Source organism: Medicago truncatula, chromosome 4, assembly GCF_003473485.1.
Source record: "Medicago truncatula cultivar Jemalong A17 chromosome 4, MtrunA17r5.0-ANR, whole genome shotgun sequence".
Taxonomy (NCBI): Eukaryota; Viridiplantae; Streptophyta; class Magnoliopsida; order Fabales; family Fabaceae; genus Medicago; species Medicago truncatula.
In genome coordinates, this window is record NC_053045.1 from 30709152 (window position 1) to 30734433 (window position 25282).

Below are 25282 nucleotides of genomic sequence, written 5' to 3' on the forward strand. Positions count from 1 at the left end.
AGAGACTTCAATCCCCATTAACAAAGCTTGTATCTTTTCCTCAATTCTAAATGAAAATTTTTTCTATGATGTTAGTTTTAATTTATTCATGTTTAATTATTTGTCACTTGTAGAGAGAATCACATGTCCATGGGAATTTCAGTGACAGTAACAAGGCAATGGTTTATGGAAGATCAATTTTTCTAGGTTTGAAGAAGAGGAGGAAAGAGAGTTGCAGCAACAGCCGTTTGTGGGTGAGTGGTGAGTGTGGGAAAAAATTTGATGCTGAAAGTCCATGATAAAACTATGTTCTCTATTTGATCCAATGGTTTAAAATAACTTTCCTATGGTGGAAAACAATTCTCCTTTCCCATGTTAAACTCTACCGTCAATTGAATAGTCTTAGGTACTTTTGAAGGACACAGAATTTATGTTTCCAAGTGCTTTCTTGTTGAGAGGGAAGATATTTGAAGTTTTCTAATCCATTCGTATACCTTGCAAAGACCGTGCATCCTGTGTAGATAGTGCTTATTTTTTCGTTTTGTATACTTCGTTGATTCTTTTTTAATTATCGCATTTGAAACAAGGAAACATTATATATTTTTTAAAGCTAGAAATAATTTTCAAAATCAACAATCTCACATCAATCGTTTTAATAAAAACAATGTACCCAATTTAATTATCATACCTTTAAGGTAGCATTATTTTTTCTCTCTTCTATTTACAACCTTCTCACTTAATATTATAGATAACATTTGCTTAATTTTATAAATACAATGACTTGATTAACCAAAAACATTATGGATCAAAATCGCAAGAAATGCGAACTTGAGACCAAAATTGAGATTAAACTACAGACACTTTCCACCAAAGAGGAAAGTGCTTCAAGAAAATATGGAAAAAGAATAACTTGGAAATAATTTTAACTATTTACATTAATTAAAAATCTGACATAAATATATGCTTACTTCAACAAGCTCTCCTAACACATCACAAATTTTAAATAATAATATATAATTAGCAAAAAAGTTGCAGCTTGAGAATAAAAAAAATATGATTTTTGCAAATGGACTTCAAGCTGCCATAAATAAAGAAAATCACATTTGATAAGCACGGGGAGCTGCCATTTGCATCTTCTTAACCCTGTTCCCTCCCTTCACCAAGCTGCACATTCAAACACAAAAATACTGTCAGTTTCAAGAGCTTATCCACTTTGCTATTCACCGTGTCGCTTCAATAATAAAACTATCCTCCTTAGATTGCTGGCTAAAATTTTGAAATCAGGGTGCTTTCTAAACTAAAGATTCTTTTAATATTTATTCTTCTATATGTATAAATTTATCCAAATCAAGTAGTTTTATTTGGAAGTGCAGGGGTTTAGCTTAAAGTTAGACTTTCTATATACCACACATTACTTTTCTTGGCCTTTATTTGCTTTTTTGGTTCTTAAAAACCTACTGAAGTATAATACAAGCACCACTTAACAAGGCACCCGATACTATTGTACCGGTCGCCAAAACAAATTATAATGTCTATATTTGAAACCAATACCTAGTATCATTCGGGGTGATCAATATCCATTGGGATCCTTGTGCCTCAGCAAAATCAATCAGAGTGTCCATGCTAATTTTTCTGCTTACTGGATCCTGCATGTCAAACCCAGTTACATAGTAGTCAATTAACAGATTTCAAACTTTGTACCAAAGTAAGTGTAAACTAGATGCTTAATTTTTACTAACTTAAGATATATCTAGAGATAAAATTCACCAATGAGCAAACAAAACACACAATAGTTTATTTAGATTACACTGGTAAAATACTAATGGTAAATTATCTATCAGCAGTAAACAGCCATACCATAAAGACATCAAATTCATCCATTGCTCTAAATGGGGCCTCCGTCATTTCATGAAGGGCTAATGCAAAGCACAAAGTTGAAAAAGAGCGCTCCCCGCCTAATAAAATGCACACACAACAAAATGTGACAAAGTATACAAATCACATTGAATAAGTATAGTGATCACTAGAGGTCTCTAATGGCTTATTAATTCACCCATGCTCGAAAGATATAAGATTGTATAATTGTAGTTATAAGTTTTGAATTTTTATCACAATACAGATTGCAAAGTACCACAAAATTAGGACAAATGAAATTTCAAACATATCCAGAAAGAAAGAAAGAAAAAACCAGAAAAATAAAATTAAAACTCGTATTTTTTTCTACAAAAATAAATAGGATGATAGCATTTGTTTGTTTATAATGACTCATGCTAACTATTAAAACATTAAGTTCTCTCTTTTCAATTCAGATTTGTATTTTTTTTCCTAAATTAATTTTATGTGTTCTATTATAGCTGAGTTGTGCCTCGTAATTTTTAGAATTAGTTATATCCCTATATTGTATAGTACAATTGTTCCGCATCTTATTCAAAAGTTACATAAGACCATATGATACAATTATTGTTTGCAATGTCCATCTGCTTTGAAACAAGAGGAGACAAAAGAACTGATAGTTTATCGTATCGTATGTATAAATAATGGCACCATATCCATCATTTTGCAACAAACGAACCTGAAAGTCCCCTTGTGTCTCGAACAGCTCTGTTTGATGTATCTTGGGGCATTTGTACCTATAAACAAAAGAAGCAAATTAAAATAAGGAAACGTTTAATCTTGAAAGGAATGAAAACCAACTATTTATATACATTAGATATGATCTAAATAGGAATGCAATCCTATCATAACTCCTAATGATACTAACATATCATACTATATTAAATATAATAAATATCAATATCTCAACACCCCCCTCAAGGTGGAGCATACATATCATATGCATCCATCTTGTCACATATGTAAGTTATCCGAGGACTTCGTAGAGATTTAGTAAAGATATCTGCAAGTTGATCCTTAGAATTGACAAATGAGGTTTTGATGACTCCAGAGAGAATCTTTTCCCTAATGAAATGACAGTCAACTTCTATATGCTTTGTTCTCTCGTGAAAAACCGGATTGGAGGAGAGGTGTAAAGCTGATTGATTATCACATACGAGTTCCATCTGACCAACCTCACAAAAACTTAATTCTTGCGGTAAATGTTTTAACCACACAAGCTCACTTGTAGCATGAGCCATTGCTCGATACTCGGCTTCTGTACTTGATCGAGCAACGACTGTTTGCTTTTTGCTCTTCCATGAAATGAGATTTCCACCCACAAAAATACAATAACCAGAAGTAGACCGCCTATCACTCGGATCTCTTGCCCAATCGGCATCTGAATACCCAACGATATTAGTGTGGCCTCTATCAGTGAAAACAAGTCCTTTTCCAGGTGCTCTTTTGATGTACTTAAGAATTCGAACAACTGCATTCCAATGACTGTCACACGGAGAATTAAGGAACTAACTTACTAAGCTAACTGGAAAAGATATGTCAGGTCTTGTTAGGGTAAGATAATTCAATTTTCCCACTAGTCTCCGGTATCTTCCTGGATCGGAATAAGGCTCCCCCTGGTCCGGAAGGAGCTTCACATTATGATCCATAGGAGTGTCGACTGGTTTGCAATCTATAAGACCTGTCTCCTCTAAAATATCAAGGGCATATTTTATCTGAGAGATAGCAATGCCTGACTTTGATTGAGCCACCTCAATCCCAAGAAAGTAACGTAGAGGACCTAAGTCCTTAGTCTGAAAGTTTTGAAATAGGTGTTGTTTTAATGCTTTGATACCTTCGTAATCATCTCCTGTAATCACAATATCATCAACATAAACTACAAGATAGATATATTAATTTGATGATGAACATTTAAGAAAGACAGAATGATCTGATTCGCAACGGGTCATCCCAAACTGCTGCAAAACTTTGCTAAATCGACCAAACCATGCCCGAGGTGATTGTTTCAGGCCATATAAGGACTTCTGCAATTTGTATACCAGACTATGTCCCCCCGAGCAACAAACCCAGGAGGTTGCTCAATATAAATCTCTTCTTCCAAGTCACCATGCAAGAAAGCATTTTTGATATCTAACTGAAATAAAGGCCAACGTTTCATGGCGGCCATAGCTATAAAGAGGCGAACAGATGTCATCTTCGCAACTGGTGAGAAGGTATCACTATAATCTTGACCATAGACTTGAGTATAGCCTTTAGCCACTAATCGAGCCTTTAATCGATCAACTTGTCCGTCAGGTCCCACTTTGACATTAAACACCCACCTGCAACCAACAACAGATTTTCCAGGAGGAGGTGAAACAAGCTCCCAAGTATGGTTGGATTCTAACGCTACCATTTCATCAATCATGGCTTGTTTCCATCCTTGGTGAGATAATGTTTCATGAACTGTCTTAGGAATTGAGACAAATGACAAAGCAGAAACAAAAGCAAATCAGGAAGGAGACAGTCGGTGGTAACTCAAAAAGTTGTAGACAGGATGAGGATTAGGAGTTGACCTTTTACCTTTATGAAGAGCAATAGGTAAGTCATTAGAAGGCTCGGGTGGGACCACAACAGGAGAGGAGATTGGAGCAGTAGCCGAATCACTAGAATCAGTAGTAATAGTCTTTGGAGCTGAATCACTAGAATCAATAGGAGATGTTTCTGGAGCTTCAACATGTCGACGCTCATAAATATTACCGTAACGGCGGAACTCAGGGTTACCTTGTAACTGTGGAGAACTTTGAGTAGAGACAGGTGGCTCAAATATTGGGTGAAATAAAGGAATAGGTATCACCTGAGAATCGGTAACATCTGTTGTAGAACTAGTTGTAGTGAGTGAAACAAAGAATGGTGTATCCTCGAAGAAAGTAACATCTGCTGAAATATAAAAGCGACATGTAGATGGAGAATAACACCGATACCCCTTTTGGGTTCTAGAATAGCCCAAAAACACTCATTTGACAACTCGTGCAGACAATTTATCGCGACTAGGAGTGAGATCATGAACAAAACATGTAGAGCCGAACACACGTAGTGGGACTCTGTACAAAGGGTCCTTAGGAAATAAGAGTGAGTGTGGAATCTCATTATCCAATACTGAGGATGGCATATGGTTTATCAAATAACAAGTAGTGAGAATAGCATCACCCCAAAATTTAAAAGGTGCATGAGCATTGATCAATAAGGTTCGAGCTGTATCAACTAAATGACGATGTTTCCTTTCAGCAACGCCATTTTGTTGTGGTGTGTGGGGACAACTGGATTGATGTATGATACCAAGAGAAGCCATGAAAGAGTTGAATGGTGCAGAAAAATATTCTTTTGCATTGTCACTCTACAAAATTCGAATTATTTTTCCAAATTGGTTCTATATCTCTGAACAAAATGTCTGAAAGGCACCAAATAATTGTGAACGGTCCTTCAGTAAAGTGATCCAGGTGCATCTAGAAAAATCATCGATGAAAGTGACATAATATCTATATCCCAAAGTAGACATCACCCGACTAGGACCCCACACATCAGAATGAACAATATCAAAGGGAGACTTGGATCTTTTGTTGGAACTGCTTGGGAAAGATGCTGTAACATGCTTGCCAAGTTGACATGACTCACAATCCAATGACTTCAAATGTGAAAGTTGAGGAACCAACACCTTTAACTTATCAAAACTCGGATGACCCAAACGACGATGAATTATATCCGGCGATGCAGAAACACCACAAATAGTGGATGATTGACTATGAAGGTAATATAGATCCTGTTCCAATTGTCTTTCCTGTATTACAATCCTGTATACAGAAAGACTTGGAAGAAAATGTTATGGAACAATTGAGAGAGTAAGTAAGCTTACTGATTGATATCAAATTAAAAGGACAACCAGGTACAAATAACACATAATTAAATGATAGAGATGGTAGAGGTGATGTCTGACCAATACTAGTAACTTGTGCCTTAGAACCATTAGCAAGGGTAATGTTGTGAGGTATATTTGGAGGTGACAAGTTAGAGATTAGAGAGGGATTACCAACTACATGATCGGAAGCACCAGAATCTAAAATCCATGATCCGATGTAGTGAGAAAGACAAAGACAAGCCGTAGAATTACCAAAAAGAGCCAAAATGGCGAGATAAAATCGGTTGGACAACCATCATACCACTAAACCAAAAACCTTTGAATGACGTCCAAAGACAAATCTGCAGAAACCAAGATGAATCACAACAAAAGTGGCAGACTAAAGTGACCAGAGAATAACCCACGAAGCCTCTAAAAAGTGGGACCCAAGTGTTGTTGATGGTCCCAAACAACACAGAACAGCAAGGTGAGTCGGATGATGACAGTGGCGATTGAAAGCAACGGGAAGGCAGCGTGTCAATTGACGTTTGATGGCGGAAAGCAGATCGGCGCCGTCTGATTCTAATTCCAGAGCGCATGTCTATGTCGGTGGCTCCGACAACTGTCAGCGGAGGTTGTGCTCTCACAGCTGACTTGAGACCAAACAGTCTAAAAAACTAGGGTTAGCCTTGTCGGCAGAACCCAAAGAAAAACCTAGCTCTAGATACCATCTTGAATATGAATATTTCTCATTAATCTTGAAAGGAATGAAAACCAACTATTTATATACATGAGATATGATCTAAATAGGAATGCAATCCTATCATAACTCCTGATGATACTAACATATCATACTATATTAAATATAATAAATATCAATATCTCAACAGTTTTACGTCAGATACCTGAAATGAAATGCAAGAGTCATTTCACCAATTTGTATCTAATTACCATAAAAAGGCAACTGAAAAGTAAAAAGGGAAACTGAAAAAGGAGACCTAGAGCAAAAGAATACCAAATTTACCTCAATCGATAAGGTAGTTTCGTCATAATCAACTTTGATAAGTCCACTGATCCCCTTCCTTTTCAAAAGGCCGTTAAATCTGATCATGAGGATAATTTAAAGTAGTCCAGGTTTAGAGAGAGAAAAAAAAGGACAAATAAAATCGTAGCAACAAAAATATGTGAAAGGAATCATACTTCCAAGAAAGCTGATGCTTGAGATTAGTTGCATTTGTCTGAAATTTTCTCCTTCGAAACTCTAAAGCATTATGGCAAGCCTTCAATAAACAATAAAATCACCTCAAAATGTTGAATTTGTAATTGTGTCTAAATTTGACCGCTCATCTCTATTTATTTTAATATCAAAATATAGACTTTGCACTACAAAGCTCTCCCCTCTAAAAACCAACTCGCAAACACACCCTTATGGGTGAGGCATTAATAATTAATAATTCTAAATGGGAACATAGTTCAAACAGAAATGTATTTCATTCTACTTGGAAAATATTAGGTTGCAAAACAATAGTGTTAGAAGCAAATATCCAACAACAATTAATATTTTTCCTGAACGAACTAGGTGAAAAACTTTAACTTTATTAAGCACATGAATAGTTTTATATCTAATACAGAGCTTCAAGCGGAAGCCATTCAACTTCAGATTAAGGGTAGACAATGGACAAACCCATATAACGAATGATCCCAAAAACTTACGCTTTTGGGAGAAGGGACCAAGAGTTTTACTACCGAACAATATCCATAAAAAGAGATTGATGATAAGATAACAATACCAAAGAATACATACATTCAATTTCTGTCGAAGGGCTTTGTAAACTTGCTGCCTTTTTATAATTTTTCGTTCTTTTTTCGCATATAGCATCCTTAGATCATCAATTGATTCGGAATACCTACAGAGGGAAACCAAAAATAATGAAAAGCATCATTCAATGTGCATGATTATAGAGAGCGTGTGTGTGAGAGAAAGAGAAGCTTCTTCTAGCATGTTGTAATATGATAATGAGAATCAATAGTCTAATGCCGTGCCTTTTGCTCTCACGCCTAAGTGTGTGATTTAGACTTTCTATTTCAGCACTGATTTGCTCTGGGGTTTTCCCATCACAACCTCCTAGCGAAGCAAGGTCATCCTGACGGCAAATTATGGAAGCCTTTTTAACATTATCCTGCAGTTTCAACAAGGTTAGCATCAGTAACTGTAGTTACTACTATATCTTTAATGATTTATAATGCCTAAGGAGTAATCTCACAACACATCAATTTTATTTAAAAAGAAAATCTGGAGTGCATAGAGACTTGATGAAGCTCTGCATAACAGATTTCTTGCACAGCCAAATTAATCAAACAAAAGAGCAATAATAAGCAAGATGAACTGTCAATTGAGGACAAAACCCAGTTTTTTTTATGTGCAACAATGAATTTGAATGCCCTGAGGGGATGAGATATACGAGTAAAATCCAATTGTAATGTAATAAGTCACACAAATTAGACCAAAAAACATAATTGTTGCCTAAGATTCGGGGTCTAAATATACTACCTCAGTCCCAAATTATGTCATTCTAGCAAAATATGTTTGTCCCAAATTATGTCATTTTACAATATCAATGAACTATTAATGCTTATTTTCCTATTATGCCCCTTACTATTTATTACTTGATCTTTTTCCAATTCTTTTATTTTATGTTTTCCATAGTCCATACTTTTAATGAAGGATATTTTTGTAAAATAACTCATAATTTCTCTTTTTATACAACATTAATGAAGAAGTGGATGTATTTGATCCGATGGCCGTTAAGGAAGCAGAAGCCCTAATTCTGGCTAAGGAATTAAGGCCTCAAAAATAATGCAAGAAACCCTTAAAGTATATTGCCTCCTTCAATACGACACAAACACACAGAAACCATTATTTGAATATTTTAAAGAATCACTAACTAAGTTTATGGTCGAGCTCATTAACCATTATTCACGTTATATCACAATGCAATGAGGGACTCTCAACCAAAGTAATCAAAACCACACCGGTGACTTTGAACGGTTCAATTAAACCTATTAACCACCCTACGTGAAACTGGCCAAAAACAAAATGTGCTAGTAAACGACGTCGTTTTTTGGCATATAGGATAAACTTTTATTCGCTTTTATGTAAGTTGGTAGGTAAATCGAACACTAAACAAAATTGAAATTTAGTGTGTACATTAACATTATTATGGGAGTACTTGTATAGCAGTATTGGCGGTTATTTAATATTTATGACATATTTGATTTGGTTTAATGTGTAATTATGCATGTTATTATGTTGACTTGTGATATTTTTAAGTGGGGTTTAATTTTTAATGGTTTCAAGTTATGAATATTATGTTATTTTTTGTTTATTATTTATTTATATATTATATTTGAAAAATTAAAAAATTTAATTAATTATCAGAGCCTTGAACTGCACCAGTTCAATGGTCGGTCTGGTTTAGCATTTGCCTACAACAAAAAAAGTGGCAATGATAATATAATCTACCAATTTAGACGACTAATATAAATCAAATTGCACCTCACGGCTTTTTGTAAGCTCCAGATAGTGTTCCTCTGCCTCCTTAATATCATGTAGGACATTTGTTTTCATGAAATTTTCATAATGATCCTTCGCCTGTAATTTTTTAATAAAGTTATTATTTAACTAACAATAGAAACTATCAGACTGCACAAGAATAAAGGATACCTCCGTCGCTGCATCTATTTGTCTCTCAATCTCTATAAGTTCATTCTCAGATTTCTCAAGGGAAGCAAGTTCAGTGTTCGCAGATTCTACATTTTCAGGGTACACAAAATTATGCACTATGCAACATTTCTACAGTTAAATGCAAACTCAGAAATAACTAGTAATGCACCATACCACACAGTTCGTCAAATTTTACTTTCAGATCATCTGCTTTTCCCTCTGCTTCATACCTCCTCTGCTCAAGGCCTTCTAACAACACCTGCTCTTCTTTCATTTTTTGGTTTATTTCCTAGCATTCAATTCGAATAATATATGGATTAAACTTTGGGTGAAAAACAGAACACACTATGCATTATGGACCGGTCTACCAACAACATCAACAAGCCTTATTCCACTAAGTGGGGTCCGCAGGGGACCAGTCTACCATGCGTTCGAAAGTATAAGGCAAGTATAAATCTCAGAAGCAAGACGCTTGCTTTGGACAAAATTGGAATTCTAGAAGTGTATATATTTGTTTGATTATGATTTCACTAAATATTTACCTGCTTTATAACTTCGACTTTTTTCACAACAGTGTAATCCGTTTAATACCCGTAATACTTTATATATTAACCAAGATTTTCACATGCTTCAACAATTAGAGCGAAATTCAAAAGTAACTGCACGAATTCACTCTACAATTCATTTGCCCATACTGAATGATCCAATTATTTTAAACACAATATAACAAAATTGGTTATATGATAAATAAACAAAGGCTTTGATGCAAAGTTGTTAGGTTTTTTTCCTTTATGCTCCTCTACTTTTTCTTATTTCCTTCCACTAGCCGTGTAGGGAAAAAGGCATATGCCTACTAAAAGTTGAATTCCATAAAACCAAGCCCCCGCACCCTCAAACAAACAAGCAGAATACTATTAGAGTGAATGATTGTGCGTTGAGCCTTCAGTTGTTAACAAAACTGCTTATAACAAGTAATGTGTTGTTGGAGAATAGATGATAGAGAACATACTGAAATTTCTTCAACAATCTCATCAACCGAGGACAAAGGTGCCGAGCTACTTTCAGTCGCTTGTTGACGCATTTCATCCTCCAAAGTTAGCTTCTTAGAAGCAACATCTTTTCCAGCATGTAAACACAATCTCTAAAAGAAAAAGAAAAAAACAAAATGTAACAGATGCACTACACATCAATAAATATGGGATATATGAAAATACAATAACTTAGTGATTCTTTTCTTCATGCATGAAACATATACTTTTATTTACTCCTCTTTAGAATATTTTTAATATCACTTACAAGGAAAATTTTAAGGTCATCCCAATATATGTTCTTTTTAAGCTTGTGGCAATCATGGTTTTTGAGTTTATGTGGAGAGTAGCACGAGGTCTATTGCTGAAGGCTTTCCTATTTATAGGTTTTCAGGCACTCAAGAGCTCCACAGAAGTTATTTATTTATTTATAAATTTAACGAGGAAAACAGAAGAGAAGTAGATGGGATCATAAGTAGAATTAGACTTCTACAAATGTAAGGTAAAACTAACAGAGCAGACACCTAACTTTCCTTTCAAACTGTACTTTAGCTTCAGTTTTTGTTGTACCAAGTCAGCACTAGTATACTGAATATTTTTTTCCTACTGAATTATGCGCTGTAAATTTTTACCAATGCTCTTCGTTTTAGTTGATTTCCCCCCTAAATGTTAGTATTATAATTACATAGGTATAATATAATAACATTTATATTTTATTAGTTTGTCAAACAGATGCAATACGGAAACTACAATTAAGTTGACTAGTATGAATAATGAACAAAGGTATAGTTATTCAAGTTCCCAGTGAGTAAAATTGTGAGCATAAAGTAGCTATCAACATAGCTATGTATTCATGTAAGGAATTTTGTTTAAAACAAGGGTATGGGGATGATTCGTATTTGTGCCATTGTGAAGCCAAAAAGGCTTCATTTTTTATTATCGCGATGGTAATTAGGTGCAATTCGCCACTTCTTTTCATGAAAACAAACAACAAATATTAGTTGTATAGAACAGTTATGTTTCATCCTAACAGTTGTTAACAACTGATAATTCAACTTACATTAGATAGGCCAAGAGGGCACAAAAAATCATGCACGCAGTACAATATAGATAAATTTTTTATAAAGTTTTTTGAAAAATGCAAATCACATAACATACCAATGGTCTATAATCTAAACAAGAGTTTACCTTTATAGGATTCATCTTCTTGTACAGATCCTCAAGTTTGACCTCTGCCTTTCTTTTATCACTTCTATAGTCATTTGCTGTTTTTTGTTCATTCGATGCATCATTACTAAGTTTCTCAATGTCGGCTTCAACAGAACTACTTAGACGACCATATAATTGATTCCTCCTTGGAGGAAGAATTGTCTCTACCGAACCTCGAGAAAACCTAGAAACAGCTTAGATTAGAAAACATAGTTCCTACATTATGATTGGAAATGCATAAATATATATCTAACAGTTTTCCACGGTTTGAGGCTCTGTTCCATACAAAAATTTTGCAGTGAATCAACAAAAGCAGCAGGAAGTAGGATGCATGCTAATAATACATTAAACATTGAAAGAAAATGTTGCATACGCTCAAAAAAGGCATTGCACTTCAACATGATAAAAATACAAGGATTTTAGCACTTATCCTAGTTACTGTTTATTACACAATTACACCATTTACAATACTTCTAAGTTTAGAGTGTGGCCCTCAACTCAATTATGGGTATCACCCATCATGAGATTCCTAGGAGTATAAGAGTATCTTCACTCAGTTTTTTATTTGCCTTACGCACCCTACTACACCTAACTACTGCCTTTCTAATTTTTGTGCTGTAACTAACTGAACTGCATTTGATTTGATTACATATTTCTGTTATGACAACTCTCACTGTCTGAAGGCTATATATATATAGCTAATAGCTGCCTTTTATAAAATTTGGTGTTTGTTTTTTCTTATTGTGTTTAATTTTTCTAAATTCTCTGAATCCAATAATTATGCTATTTTGTTTTTGCTTTATCTGGCTTTCAAAGTTTCTTTAGATAGCCTACGCTGATGTTTTGATCCCGATTTTACGAGATCGTGTTCTCTTGCTTCTTAATGCGCCGTTGAGTCACAAATTGGGTAGTGATATACTGATGTGGTCAAAAATGTGTTCAAAAGCAGTAGACATCTCTCATGCTTCAAGTTGAGTTAAGTTCAACCAAAATTCTAATATGGGTCACACGTCATTGGGTGTGTGAGTCCCACTTTGAAAGAAATTGGAACCCCGGCCTCTTTCCCACTTTGTGAAATAGCTATTTTGTCATCTATATATTTATATGTTCAAATTAGCCATGTATTTCACTCAAAAGTGTGGCACTTTATATATCCATAATAATATTACATTTTACATTTACAAAAGAAGCACACGCAAGACACATGGAACGCAAAGTCAACTAGCATTGACTTACATTTTATATCCCTCCACAGTAAAGACCTCCTTCAGATTTTGGATCCTTTTCTCAAAGGCAATCACTTTCCCAATACCATAGTCGTTAACAAGCACTTGCCTCTCAACATTTCCCTAGACAGCAACAAATACATTAGAAATGTTAACAAAAGACTAGAAACTTGCAAATATTCCTATTTTAATAAGTTCTAAAAGATTTCCCTAAACCAAACCCATGGTACAAATGCCATGGGCAGCACATAAAATACATGCCAAAAGCTTAATGTGATCTCAAAGGAGCTTTTCATCCAAAGAAATATCCTTAAAGATGCGAGACATTCCACTCACATACAAAACAAAGAAAGGAAAAGTAATTGCCATAAAAATTTGTCTTCTTTTTCTTCTCCCAAATCTTGTAAAGCTAGTCAGTAGACATGGAAACAAGGACATTGGGAAAATTCAATACAACCATAAATGTCAAAGAAAAAATTCAAAAAAGCAACAACTGTAGAACGGTTTAAGAAGTAAGAACAAATGGGGCTGAGTTTAAATTAATTTTTTTAATTTTAAAATAATTTATATTAACAGAGATTGATGAAGAACTACAAAATAAAATAACTTCATGTTATGAAAGGAGTGTTAACTAAAAGAGATTAACAGGAAAACCAAAAGAAGATATCCTACAAGCCCCAAAGCAGCATATGGTAAAGAGTGTAAAAAGAACAAAAATATAAAAGAACAAGTGATCTCAAAAGCCCATGTATATATTTCAATAAAGCAATAAAAAAAAACTTGAATAAGGATATTGACTGCAGTATAAGCAATAATAACAATCACCTGATCCACTAAGACATTAAGCACGGTGTCATTCTCGCATTGTAAGATGGAAAGAATTGATGGATGGTTTGTATTAGGACGCATGCGCTCTGGTATCATCAACCTAAGCAGAGGGAAAATAATTTGATCACGATTAGACACAAGATCTTAAAATAGATAAAAGACATTACAAAAGAGGAGGTTACAGGCAGACAGATATGGACCTAAAAATATACCTTGGGGTTGAAAAATCATAAATAATAATTTTAAGTTGACCATAGTCTGCTTCCTTTGCACATTGTTTCAGAAGTCGGAAATCCTTGTGATCAGTCACTATAAAAGAATTGAACAATCTCCCAATGGCATATTCAACAGCAACCGCCCATTTATTACCATTATGCAACTTCTGTTAAACCATAAAAAGCAATCCCAAGTATTAATAAACTCGCAAGAAAATTAATTAACATTTAATCACTCATTTATTAAATCTAGCAACTTTGCTTCCAAAAATAAATCTAGCAACTTCTATGCAATTAAATCATAAAAAAAATACCAAATAATAGTAGTAACTCAGTATGGACTTTAATTGATTAACCTCCTTGGAAAGTTTAAAAAATAATGAAGCTAGAAATTGAACTTGGAAATGGCAATAGACCAATGCATAAATTAGGGGCAGAAAGTGTTAAGCATGGAGCAGTCCACACTTTTATACAGTTTAATAAACGTGGTCCATGAAGAGAGTTTAACAAAAACAATTTTCAGAATAGAGCCTTCAATATATGATCATCTAACAAATAAACCCCTCATAAGAATGATAAACCATCTTAATTCCAATATAATTCACTGGATAAAACTGCCCACCAATGAAATTAAGATTATAAAAATATATATCAACATATTCATCCATGAACAGATACTCCATTAGATTTAACTCCTCAAATACAAGAATGACTGATGAAAAGATACGAAGAGAAAGCAACGTGTAAAATATAACATGAAGGCATCAAAGACTATACCAGATGGGCCCCAATTGGACCAATGGGAGGCATCCTAAACCTTTGATGACATCTCTCAATTATACGTAACAGACTCAGCACTTTATTTCCTCCAAAAGCAGTGATCTGCTTCCCGTGTAAGATTAGCAAAGTCATTCATGGAACAAAGCAAAATGAATAACATAAAAACGAAAAATTGCATACCTTGTTGCTTTGTTGTCGTTGAAGATCACGAACATTATGCATGATACCATTATATTTACTTTCATGATCTTGGATCTAGCAAAAGCAATGAAAAAACATACCCTTAAAATTCATATTTTGCTACTAGATAGGGGTGCAGCTTACAAAAGACATACCCTTGTATGAACAAAGCTTGAAAAAACATAACAATTCTCAAGACTTCATCGAAGTAACCAAACCATGAATCAATATTTTCTTAATCAAAGAGAGAAAGGGATTGTGAACAACTAATATAGCTTTAAAACCAATGACACAACAACAAATGCCAATTAGAAACTGTTGTCACACCTTAGCAGCAATACTGCTTATTTCTTCCTTTTGCTTATCAATGTTGGTCATTAATATATCCTCTTCTTTTTTCAATCTAGAAAAAAAAAGCGATATTAGGAAGTGGAAGTTCATAACATCCAGGTAAAACACTGATATAAAAAGCCACACAAATAAAATCAAAACCTTTTCAATTCAAACTCAGCTGCATCAACCTCCTCTCGAAGCCCCTTCAGTTTTTCCTCCATGTCAGATTCTTCGGCCTGCGTTGTTGTGAAAATTGTGAGCATAAAAGCTTTTGCATAAAAAATTAATGGAACAGTCATCATATATTATCCATTTGAATCTGATGATAAAGCAAATCAAAAGTCATAACCAGACTACACCGAGAAGAAGTAATCATTTTACGTCATGGCTATGAAAACAAAGAAAATTGAGGGAAATAGTGCGACAAATGGGTTGTTTAATTGAAAATGGAATATATAATATAGGGTTAATTAAGTTTTTGGTCCCTATAAATATCTTCAGTTTTGTTTTTAGTCCCTATAAAAATAAATCACACTTTTTAGTCCCTACAAAATTTTCCGTTAGTGTTTTTAGTCCCTGTTAAATTAAAATTTGTTTAATTATGCTTAAAATTTTAAATTTTTTAATGATTTTTTACATACTTGTTTAAAACATTATAAAAGGTTCCGCCACAATAAATTAGCCCAAAATTTTATTTTTAGGTCCAAATTTTCGTTAGTTTTATCTTGAATTTTTGGCGTTTTAAAAAAATTATATTTAATTCATTACATGTTAAAAAATTCTAATTTTTTATAAAAGAGATTATTATAATGTTCTTAATATGTCTATTAAAAATCATTTAAAAATATAAAAGTTTAAGTATAATTAAACAAATTTCAATTTAATAGGGACCAACACATACTTTTAGTCCTTGTAAAATTAAAATTTGCTTAATTGTGCTTAAACTTTTAAATTTGTAACATATTTTTCACATACTTACTTAGAATATTATACAAAGTTCCTCCGCAAAAAAGTAACTTAAAATTTTATTATTAGATCCAAATTTTCATTAATATAATCTTGAAATTTTGGCTTTTAGAAAAATTCATATTTAATTCATTACATGTTAAAAAATTAATTTTTTTTTATAAAAGAGTGTCTTACGATGTTATGAACATGTATGTAAAAAATCTTTCAAAAATTTAGAAGTTTAAGCATAATTAAACAAATTTTAATTTAACAGGGACTAAAAACACTAACAGAAAATTTTGTAGGGACTAAAAAGTGTGATTTATTTTTATAGGGACTAAAAACAAAACTGCAGACATTTATAGGGACCAAAAACTTAATTAACCCTATAATATATTACTATATTGTAATATAAGCTACCCATCGCAATTTTTCTATATTATCTGAACCAAAAATACGGCCTAGTTTTTCATTGATCTTAACTAATTTGCGACAGACCACTTTCCACAAGCATACTGATGATCATTATATGAACCACGTGCATTAGTAAATCTTAGGGGTGTGGTTCTTGTTTTTTTTTTTGGTCAAGGAAACGTGTGGTTTTTATTGCAAGGAAAAGAGAGAAAATTTTAAATAGAATTTTTTGAAAAATCAGATTTGAAGACAACCTCCAACAATCCGCAACATATTTTTTCTTAATATCCTTTTTCACTCACACAGCCTTACTTATTTAATCCCATGCCAATGATGCCATTAGACACAAATATTTGTGATTTTGTATGACCTGAAAATCTGGCTTCTATATTTAGAGGGAGCACTCAAGGAATTTATTACAGATAGAGATTAGTGAAGCAATTAAAGAAAACTGAAAAGGTGTGCTGCTGTGCTGTAATTCTTAACAATAAGTCAAAGAGGATGATACATAACTAATAACAGTTTCCCATATAATATTTTTTTTTCCGATTATACACTCAGTGTGTCACTCTCAAGTCATTATATTCTGCTTGCATTTATGATAATGGTGAACACTTCAATGTTCAATAAGGATAATTTAGTAAAATAATTAATCTTTCATCTAAGATTATTTCTTAATATGTGTAAAATCAACAAATGTGACACTCATTGTGGAACAGATGTATAATTAGAGGAGAAATAAGGACGAAATCAGAGGGCATTCTGTATATTTGATGTTGTGAGAGAAAGGGCACGTACTTTGTGTAGGGAAAACCCATGGGGGACTTCTATGACTATCTTTTGTTCAATTCTCAATAATATATTGCTATTAGTTTGTTTCCTTCTGTCTTTCCTTTTATTATATATTATATATATGATAGGAACCCAAAATCAAATAAGGATGCTTTAATGGAAATAAAAGAAAACAATGGATAAATAATGACATTTTACTGATTGATAATGGAATAGAATGAAAGTAGTAGTAGAGGGTTTCTCTAACTACTCCCAGAGCAAAGCTCCGACACAACTCAGAGAGGAATCCTACTCTGGCCCTAAACCGAAAACCTAATCTGTCATACTCCAAAACTCATAAGAACTCCCCTTTATATACAAATAAAGAGAACATTCTAGTATATAACCCTAATGGGCCTCTTATCATTTAATCCTAATGGGCCACTTATTAATAATCTACTTAAACCTAATTAACTGCTTACTGATTACTTAAAATACCTCACTAGTAAACTTAGTCACTAGTCTTCTTAGCCTTCCTTTCATAAACACTTCATATTTGGGGTTTGCCTATAATACCCTTATCATTAGTTGCCTTCTCATGTGGAATCCTACCAATATATTACAAAGTTAAAACGAATTAATGCTCCAATTTCCGGTTAGCTTAGATTCATTGTATAGAAATTAGAACAGGTTTGGTATATCTTAGGAAGTAATTCTTGCTTAATTGCTTTCTTGTAAACAGCATTTGTCATTCGTTATCATTGTAATTTCAATGTACATAAATTAAGCAAAGTATAAATGCTGAGCAACTTAAGCACATTCAGAAAAACTCTTCTGATTTTTCACATATATATCTTTAAATTTGGACTTAGGTATTTGAGTTGTATTTAAATTGGGAAAATTTATCTTTATAAAATTGAATTCTGAGAGGGTTTTCTCAAGCAACTCAAGTGGCTGGATGATAACATATCCTCAAACAAGACAAAAGAAAAGGAATGAGAACATAAAACAAAGAAAATTGTAAAACTGAGCAAAATCACCATACAGAAAATATACTGGCAGAGAAATGGAGAAAGGAAAAAGAACCATTATCTAAATGTGTCCATAATAGGGACTAGTCAAACCTGGGTATTTTTCACATGCTGCTCATGAATACCCTGCATTTGTAGTTCAAGCTTTTTGACCTGTTGTACCATCTTCTGTACATTACTAGCTTTGCATTTGCAGTCTCGCTGAAGTTCAAATGCTTCTTTTTTTGCCTTCATTTTTTTACAGGTGGGGGAAGCATTAGCAACCAAAACAACAAATATTTGTAATGAAAATCAAAAGCATAATAACAAAAATGATTAAATATGTCTTTAGTTCCTATAAATCATCACCTTTCAAGTTCAGTCGCCAAATAAACAACAATCATAATAAAAACCGGTAAAGCTGAGAATTCAAAAGATTTTCCCAATTGCAATATTGTTCAAAAGCATTTAGCAATTGGGGGGGGGGGGGGGGGACGCCTCCAACATACCGATGACAAAGAGTGACTTAAACTTTCCTTCATTTGCTTAACTTGTGATGTCATCATACTTTTAATTTCAGCTTTCTTCCTAGAGTAGCTTTCGCTTAATTTTTCAAGCTGATGCTGCAATGAAATAAGAGTCCAAATTTTAACTCTACAGAATATACTATAAGCAGAAAAGAAAGAGTAAAGATGTCAATGACAGATAAAGATGTTAAGAGTCTGCATACTATAAGCAGAAAAGAAAGAGTAAAGATGTCAATGACAGATAAAGATGTTAGAGTCTGCATATAATAGGCAATCTATTGCAGAAATGAACAAATAAAGCATCTTCAAGCCAAGCACATGCAATAACAATGTAAGCAGAAAGCTCTACAACACTGACCACTGTTTTTCAGTAACAGAATAATGTTCTATATCAATTGAAAGACCAAGAGCAATGCAGATTGGATGTGAACCTCCTCCATCCACAAACCGTGTGATGTGTCATACAGACAAACAATTAGACTATTAAAGTTGACATTACTTCGAGTTAAAACACCGGCCAGTTTCTCAAAACCCCAGATCTAGTTACTTTAACAAAATGTTTTCTGTTTTCTTTTAATTAAAAATAATCGTGTTTGCAATTTCTTTTCTGTTTTTAAATTTTTACAAGAAAGACTGAAACAAAAAAGGCTAAATTACACCCGAGGTCCTTTAAGTTAGTTAATTATAACATGCTGGTCCTTTAAGTTTTTTTCGTTCGACTTGTTATTTAATTGTAACAAGTTAGTCCTTTAAGTATTTTTCGTAACACTTAGGTCCTTTAAGTTATTTAATTGTAACTTTTAGGTCCCAAATAACTTACATTTTTAAGATCTGAAATCCCCCAAATTGCTACGGTTAAATAACTTAGGGTTAATTAAGTTTTTAGTCCCTATAAATATTCACAGTTTTGTTTTTAGTCCCTACAAAATAAAATCACGTTTTTTAGTCCCTGCGACATTTTCCTTAAGCATTTTAGGGACCAAAAATGTTGATGAAATTTTTTTATAGGGACTAAAAATGCTGATGTAAAATTTTATAGGGACTAAAAAGTGAGATTTATTTTTATAGGGACTAAAAACAAAACTGCAGATATTTATAGGGACCCAAAATTTAATTAACCCAATAACTTAAATGACCTAATTGATACAGAAAAAACTTAAAGGATCAACTTGTTATAATTAATTAACTTAAAAGACCTAAGTGGTACGGAAAAAAACTTTAAGGACCAATTTGTTACAATTAAATAATTTAAAGACCTCTGGTGTAATTTAGCCAACAAAAAAAGATGGTGAGAGTTTTGTAATTAAAAGTATGAATAGAAAACGAAAACAGGAAATGTTTTCTCAGAAGTAAACGGGACCTTGTTTCACTAAAAAAATTATCATGAAATACGACAGAAACATGCTCAAGGAAATAAAAACATATTGCCCAAAGATAGATCATAATAGCTTAGATCATTGCTAAAAATGCTAATGCAAGCAAATATGTCATTGAAGATGGATCTTTCATGAAGAACTAATACTTCAGGCATCATCATAACAAGTTTGACCAAAATTGCACATCAATATTATTAACTAATAATTATTACAGCAAGAAAAGTGCAATGGTGTTATTAACTACTTTTCTAGAAAAGAAATAAATTTTACATGAGAACGGATAATAATGTTTCATCAGAAAGAAAATCAAAAAAACAAAATCCTTTTAAATGACCATAAGTAGAGCCCCATAGGAAAGTCATGTAAACAAAGTTCTATTGGGTTAAGAGCACATTAAGGAACTTGATATCCTCAAAGTTCACAGAGAACTTCATACTGTGTTGACAAATGAAAACTTCGCTATGAAAAGATAATGTAGGCATACATACCAGTTGTTTATCTATCCTAGCTTGGCATATAGGAACCCGACTCTTCAGCTTTTCAATCCTTACTCTTTGATCCTCAAGTTTCTTGTCCACATCATAAACCCATGACCATGCAAGTTTCTTTTTTAACTGCTGAACCTCTACAGCAATTCGTTCAACATGTTCCATCATTTTAATTTTGGCATCCAGCTCATTGAGTTCTTTCTCTATAGGTCTTATTGCAGCCTCTAAATCTTCAACTATTACACGTGCCTTAGTTATTTCAGCCGAAATGCTTTCAAGAAGTTCATTGACTTGCTGAAGAAGTGTGGCCTTGTAAAAGAACTGTTTAATTAAGTGTTAGCAGAGCTTCTGAAAAAGCTTTTTCAAAAACAGAATACATAAACATGAAGAGATCACCTTAAATTTATCTTTGTTATTCCCAGAATGCAAAAATTCTCTGCTTTTATCTTGACTCATAATCACACACGGGTTCTCCACATCAATCTGCAGAACAAAAAGATTTAAAAAGAGGTGCAATACCAAAAAAAAAAAACACTGGAAAAGAAATAAAAAGCCTTTCCAAAGATTTTGGTTATTAGGTGAACAAAGTGATAGAAAACCTTGCATGTTAATTATACATACACAACAGGGGCCTTCCCAACTCCTCGGCAGAATTATTAATCATTAACTAGTCACATGTTCAATAGTTCTTCTGGTAAAGAAGGGATGGAAACCTGGCATGCCAGTACTAATAATTTTTACTATGTTCAGAAGTTACCAAGAAGCAAAGTAGAGCAACAATTTCCAAATTACAAAAGCAATGATGTAGGATAGAGAAAACCTACGTTGAAATGTTCGACGATTTCTTGTAGATCTGCTTTTCGACTGAAAACTTTCTTCCCTGTCATCAAACTCATATATAGAATATAAAAGTGTGTAAAACACCTTGGCAATCATTTGTAGACAGTATTCTGAGGGTTGTTAAATTACTCTAATATTTAATTTAGAAACACAATTGTATTGAACACATCGATATTGACTTCTCTGTGTTTCAACGTGTTTCACTCCAATTACAAGAAATATCTATTTTTGAACCCCTTTAAACCTACTCAGCTTGACATTCACTCACTATAAACTACTGCCCCCCAGTTGAAGTCTTTTTATTTGCACAATGAAATCTCAGACTTTTGTCATTTACCCGGTGTTGTTAACTTGATATTCACTCACTATAATTTGAGCCACCTACCTTGCACTAATTCATCTAAAAGAATAAAGACAGCAAGTATCAAACTCTAGGCCATTTGATTATAAAGATTCTGATAAGATGTCATGAACTAACTGTCCTAAATGCCAAATGTAGAGAAATAACATTTTAACTTTCCCATTGTTTCTTTGACAAAAAAAAAAAAAAAACTTCGCCATTGCTTCAATAAGGCCAACCAATGACATATATCTCATGAAACTTAATCTGTTGTTATAAAAAAACATAAATATGAACAGCTTAATACTGAAAATAATTACAAACACAAGAAAACGCACCTTGTTGATCTTTCAATGTAATAGAGCTTGAGGATTCAGATATCCTACGTTCTACAATGATAACATCACCATATATTTCAGGCTTGAAAGCATCCTCTCCCTCATTTTGAATTTCAACATGGATGACAGCATTACTGTAGAAAGACAATAGAATAAAGAACTGGGTAAAAATGTTATGTTTGTCATTTAGATTACAAATTCTACCGGAAATTGTATATTAGCTTCTTTCTTACAATTTAAAAAGAATGGTAGTAACTAGTCTTGGCAAAGGACGTGACAAGAAAACAAGGTATCTTGATTCATCCATAAAAATTTTATCGTCTTACCAAGGAGAAATTCCTTCTTGAAACAACTATTCGTTTGAAACCCCACCAGTCAAACAAAGGCAGGGAGAGAGAGAGAGAGAGAGCTAATGGCATTTACCTAGAACCAGTTTTAATGAAATCCTTCAAAGTAGATGCTCTTTGCGTGCCTTTAGCTCGACAACCAAATGCAACACACAATGCAGTAAGTATTGCACTTTTACCACCTATAAATGACAGAGACAAACGAAAATATGGAATCATTAGAAAACAATTATTACGAAAAAAATAGCTCGTCCAAAACACTGATCTGAATGAAATTTAAAAGATCATAACTCCCAACAGGTCAACACAGGCCCATTGTAAAACACTTATTCCAACGGTTGCTTGCTTAAGTGGGTCCCTCTGTGGAAAATTGTTTTAATCAGCTTACTTTGTATACAACGTATAAGAACTCCAACAAATTTCACCTTGGGTTGCTTAAGCAGGCTTTACTGCCAATTCAACTTTCACAAAATTACTTTTAAATCCTAACTAATGCTAAGAACGGGTTGGCTCTATAAGAACCCAATCTCCACCATGTTATCAGTGTAAAGCATTCCAATTATGAACCTAGTAAAAACATTATGTATGTTTTGATGGAGGATTTTTTAGGGCAGGGGAGGGCTTATTTTTCTTTTCTAAATTAAGAAAGCTATAATTTGCTTTTAAAAATGAATTTGGTATGATTTGAATTGTTATAGGATCATCTATCACATTGTGCTTTCAGTTTTTTAAAAACTCAAATAAATACCAAAATCTATATATATTCTCCCGTACAAATCATTCCATCCAAACATAATACCCTTGAGAAAAACTCTATAATATCGGTACAAACATCAATATGAGATCGGTACAAACATGGAACAAAGGGTGTGTTTGTTTCAGCTTTACAAAAAATAGATTTTGTGTTAAAAAATCTAGAGATTATTTTTTAGAGATTTAAAAAAAATAATCTGAAGTTATGCCTACTACTTATAAAAATCCATTATTTTTTTAAATGAGTTTTAACTTGTACATTTGTTACCTCCTTGTTTTTGAAAAAAATAGATTTTGAGAAAAGCTAATCCAAATAGCTTTTCATTTTAGGGTCAAAATAGATTTTTTTTAATAAAATGATTTTTCTAAGAATCCTAAACAAACACTTAAAAATGGAAAAAGTGGTGTTTTTAAGAATCTGAAACAAACGGGTTTAAATTATCATAATTTCAAAAACAATAAACCCCTATTTTGATGAACAGCCTAATTAGCGGATTAAAGCATAGGAAATTATCATGATAATCGTTATGTATAAGGCTGGGCTATTTCATATAAGCTATAAGTTGTTTTAGAGCTTATGAAAATAAGTTGAAAACAAATGAACATATCATAACTCATAAGCTATTTTCATAAGTTGACTCAAACAGTCTCACAAGTACTTATGTCAGTAGATAAACTCGAATAAATCAATAGAAACAAACCCTAAATAGTAAAAACCGAAAAATAAACAAATAAATGATAAAGTGAATGAGATTAATGAGGAAAAAGAGATTATACTTCCATTTTGGCCAGTGATGAGATTAACGTTGCTTCCGAATTGAGTTTCGTGATTCGAATGGCACATAAAATTCTCTAACCGAAGTTTTTTGATGATTCCTGCTTCCAGAGATGGCGAAACCCTTGAAGAACTAGACTCGTATGTGCTTCTCGCACGCTTCATTCTGAAATGTTCCTTTCGGAGTGAACTCGATGAAAAAAGGGTGAAGTTGAAATGATGCGTTTTGCGAAGGTGCTAAAATAAAAACTGCAGCGAGTAGTGAAGGAAAAGTGGAAAAAATGGAAGCGTGTGGGAGAAGATGAAGTAGGGTTTGCGCGCCAAATACATAGATACCCGAGTTAAGTTTTTTGTTCGGGGGTTAAATGGTGTTTTCCATGAATAAATATTTTTGAGTAAATAGGCAATTACCCTGAAATTGTAAGTTTCGTCAATTATCTTTCTGAAATTAACAAAACTTTAATTACCCTCTGAAATTGCACATCGTTAATCAATTTACCCCTTCTGTCAAATTTTTCTGTTAGTCAACATGACGTTTTGCAAATACCCCCTAAAGTTTTGCAATTATGTGCAAAATGCCCCCGAACTTGAAAATTTATATTTTTTCTGGACTTGTTGGAAGTGATTACATTGTTTTTTTGGCATGAATAATTCTTGGAAATGGATTCTTTGATCCTTCAAGGATGTCTTTTTGGGTGACTGCACAATAGCAATGTTGCTGATATATGTGAGCCAAGGATGCATTCTTTTAAAGTTACTTGAATGAGGCTACTATGTTGATAGAAACTCTCTTAAGTTGAAGATTTGGATTATTTATTATTCATGAGTACTGCTTTTAGAGAAAGCAATTTAAGTTCTTTATTTATGGTTGACAATTAACTACTGCATGATTTTAATATTTTTAGTTTAGATTTTCTTTAACAAAAGATAAGATGTTATTTTATTAACTAAAGAGAGATATTTTTCCAATATAGAAAAGGAAAGATTTTATTAAGAACACTCACCTAAAAACAATGTGTAAAATGATTTCTGATTATATCAAGTTAAAAAATTAAATTCAAAGTAAATTGATTCAAAGTAAATTCT

At 33.1% G+C, this 25282-nt stretch overlaps 1 protein-coding gene across 2 annotated transcripts; it reads right to left on the reverse strand.

Annotated features, from left to right (window-relative positions):
• Window positions 1-874: 874 nt before the first annotated feature.
• On the reverse strand, window positions 875-24537 carry LOC11412113 (structural maintenance of chromosomes protein 6A). Of its 2 annotated transcripts, XM_003606453.4 has the most exons (28): window positions 24199-24537; window positions 22745-22850; window positions 22322-22455; window positions 21628-21683; window positions 21200-21286; window positions 20804-21124; window positions 18922-19035; window positions 18527-18661; window positions 15429-15505; window positions 15264-15339; window positions 14937-15011; window positions 14754-14858; window positions 13974-14143; window positions 13759-13861; window positions 12944-13056; window positions 11687-11891; window positions 10480-10611; window positions 9645-9759; window positions 9471-9556; window positions 9303-9398; window positions 7790-7926; window positions 7551-7653; window positions 6947-7026; window positions 6771-6849; window positions 2552-2609; window positions 1837-1934; window positions 1531-1625; window positions 875-1143 (listed from the first exon to the last, which is right to left on the reverse strand). In XM_003606453.4, the coding sequence occupies exons 1-28, from the start codon at window positions 24359-24361 to the stop codon at window positions 1077-1079; spliced, it is 3186 nt and encodes a 1061-aa protein (XP_003606501.2). In that variant the 5' UTR covers window positions 24362-24537; the 3' UTR covers window positions 875-1076. The 2 variants fall into 2 exon arrangements, with proteins under 2 accessions (XP_003606501.2, XP_024637868.1); XM_024782100.2 differs by lacking the exons at window positions 22745-22850; window positions 24199-24537 and adding an exon at window positions 21425-21516 and having other exon boundaries at window positions 22322-22392.
• Window positions 24538-25282: the final 745 nt, after the last annotated feature.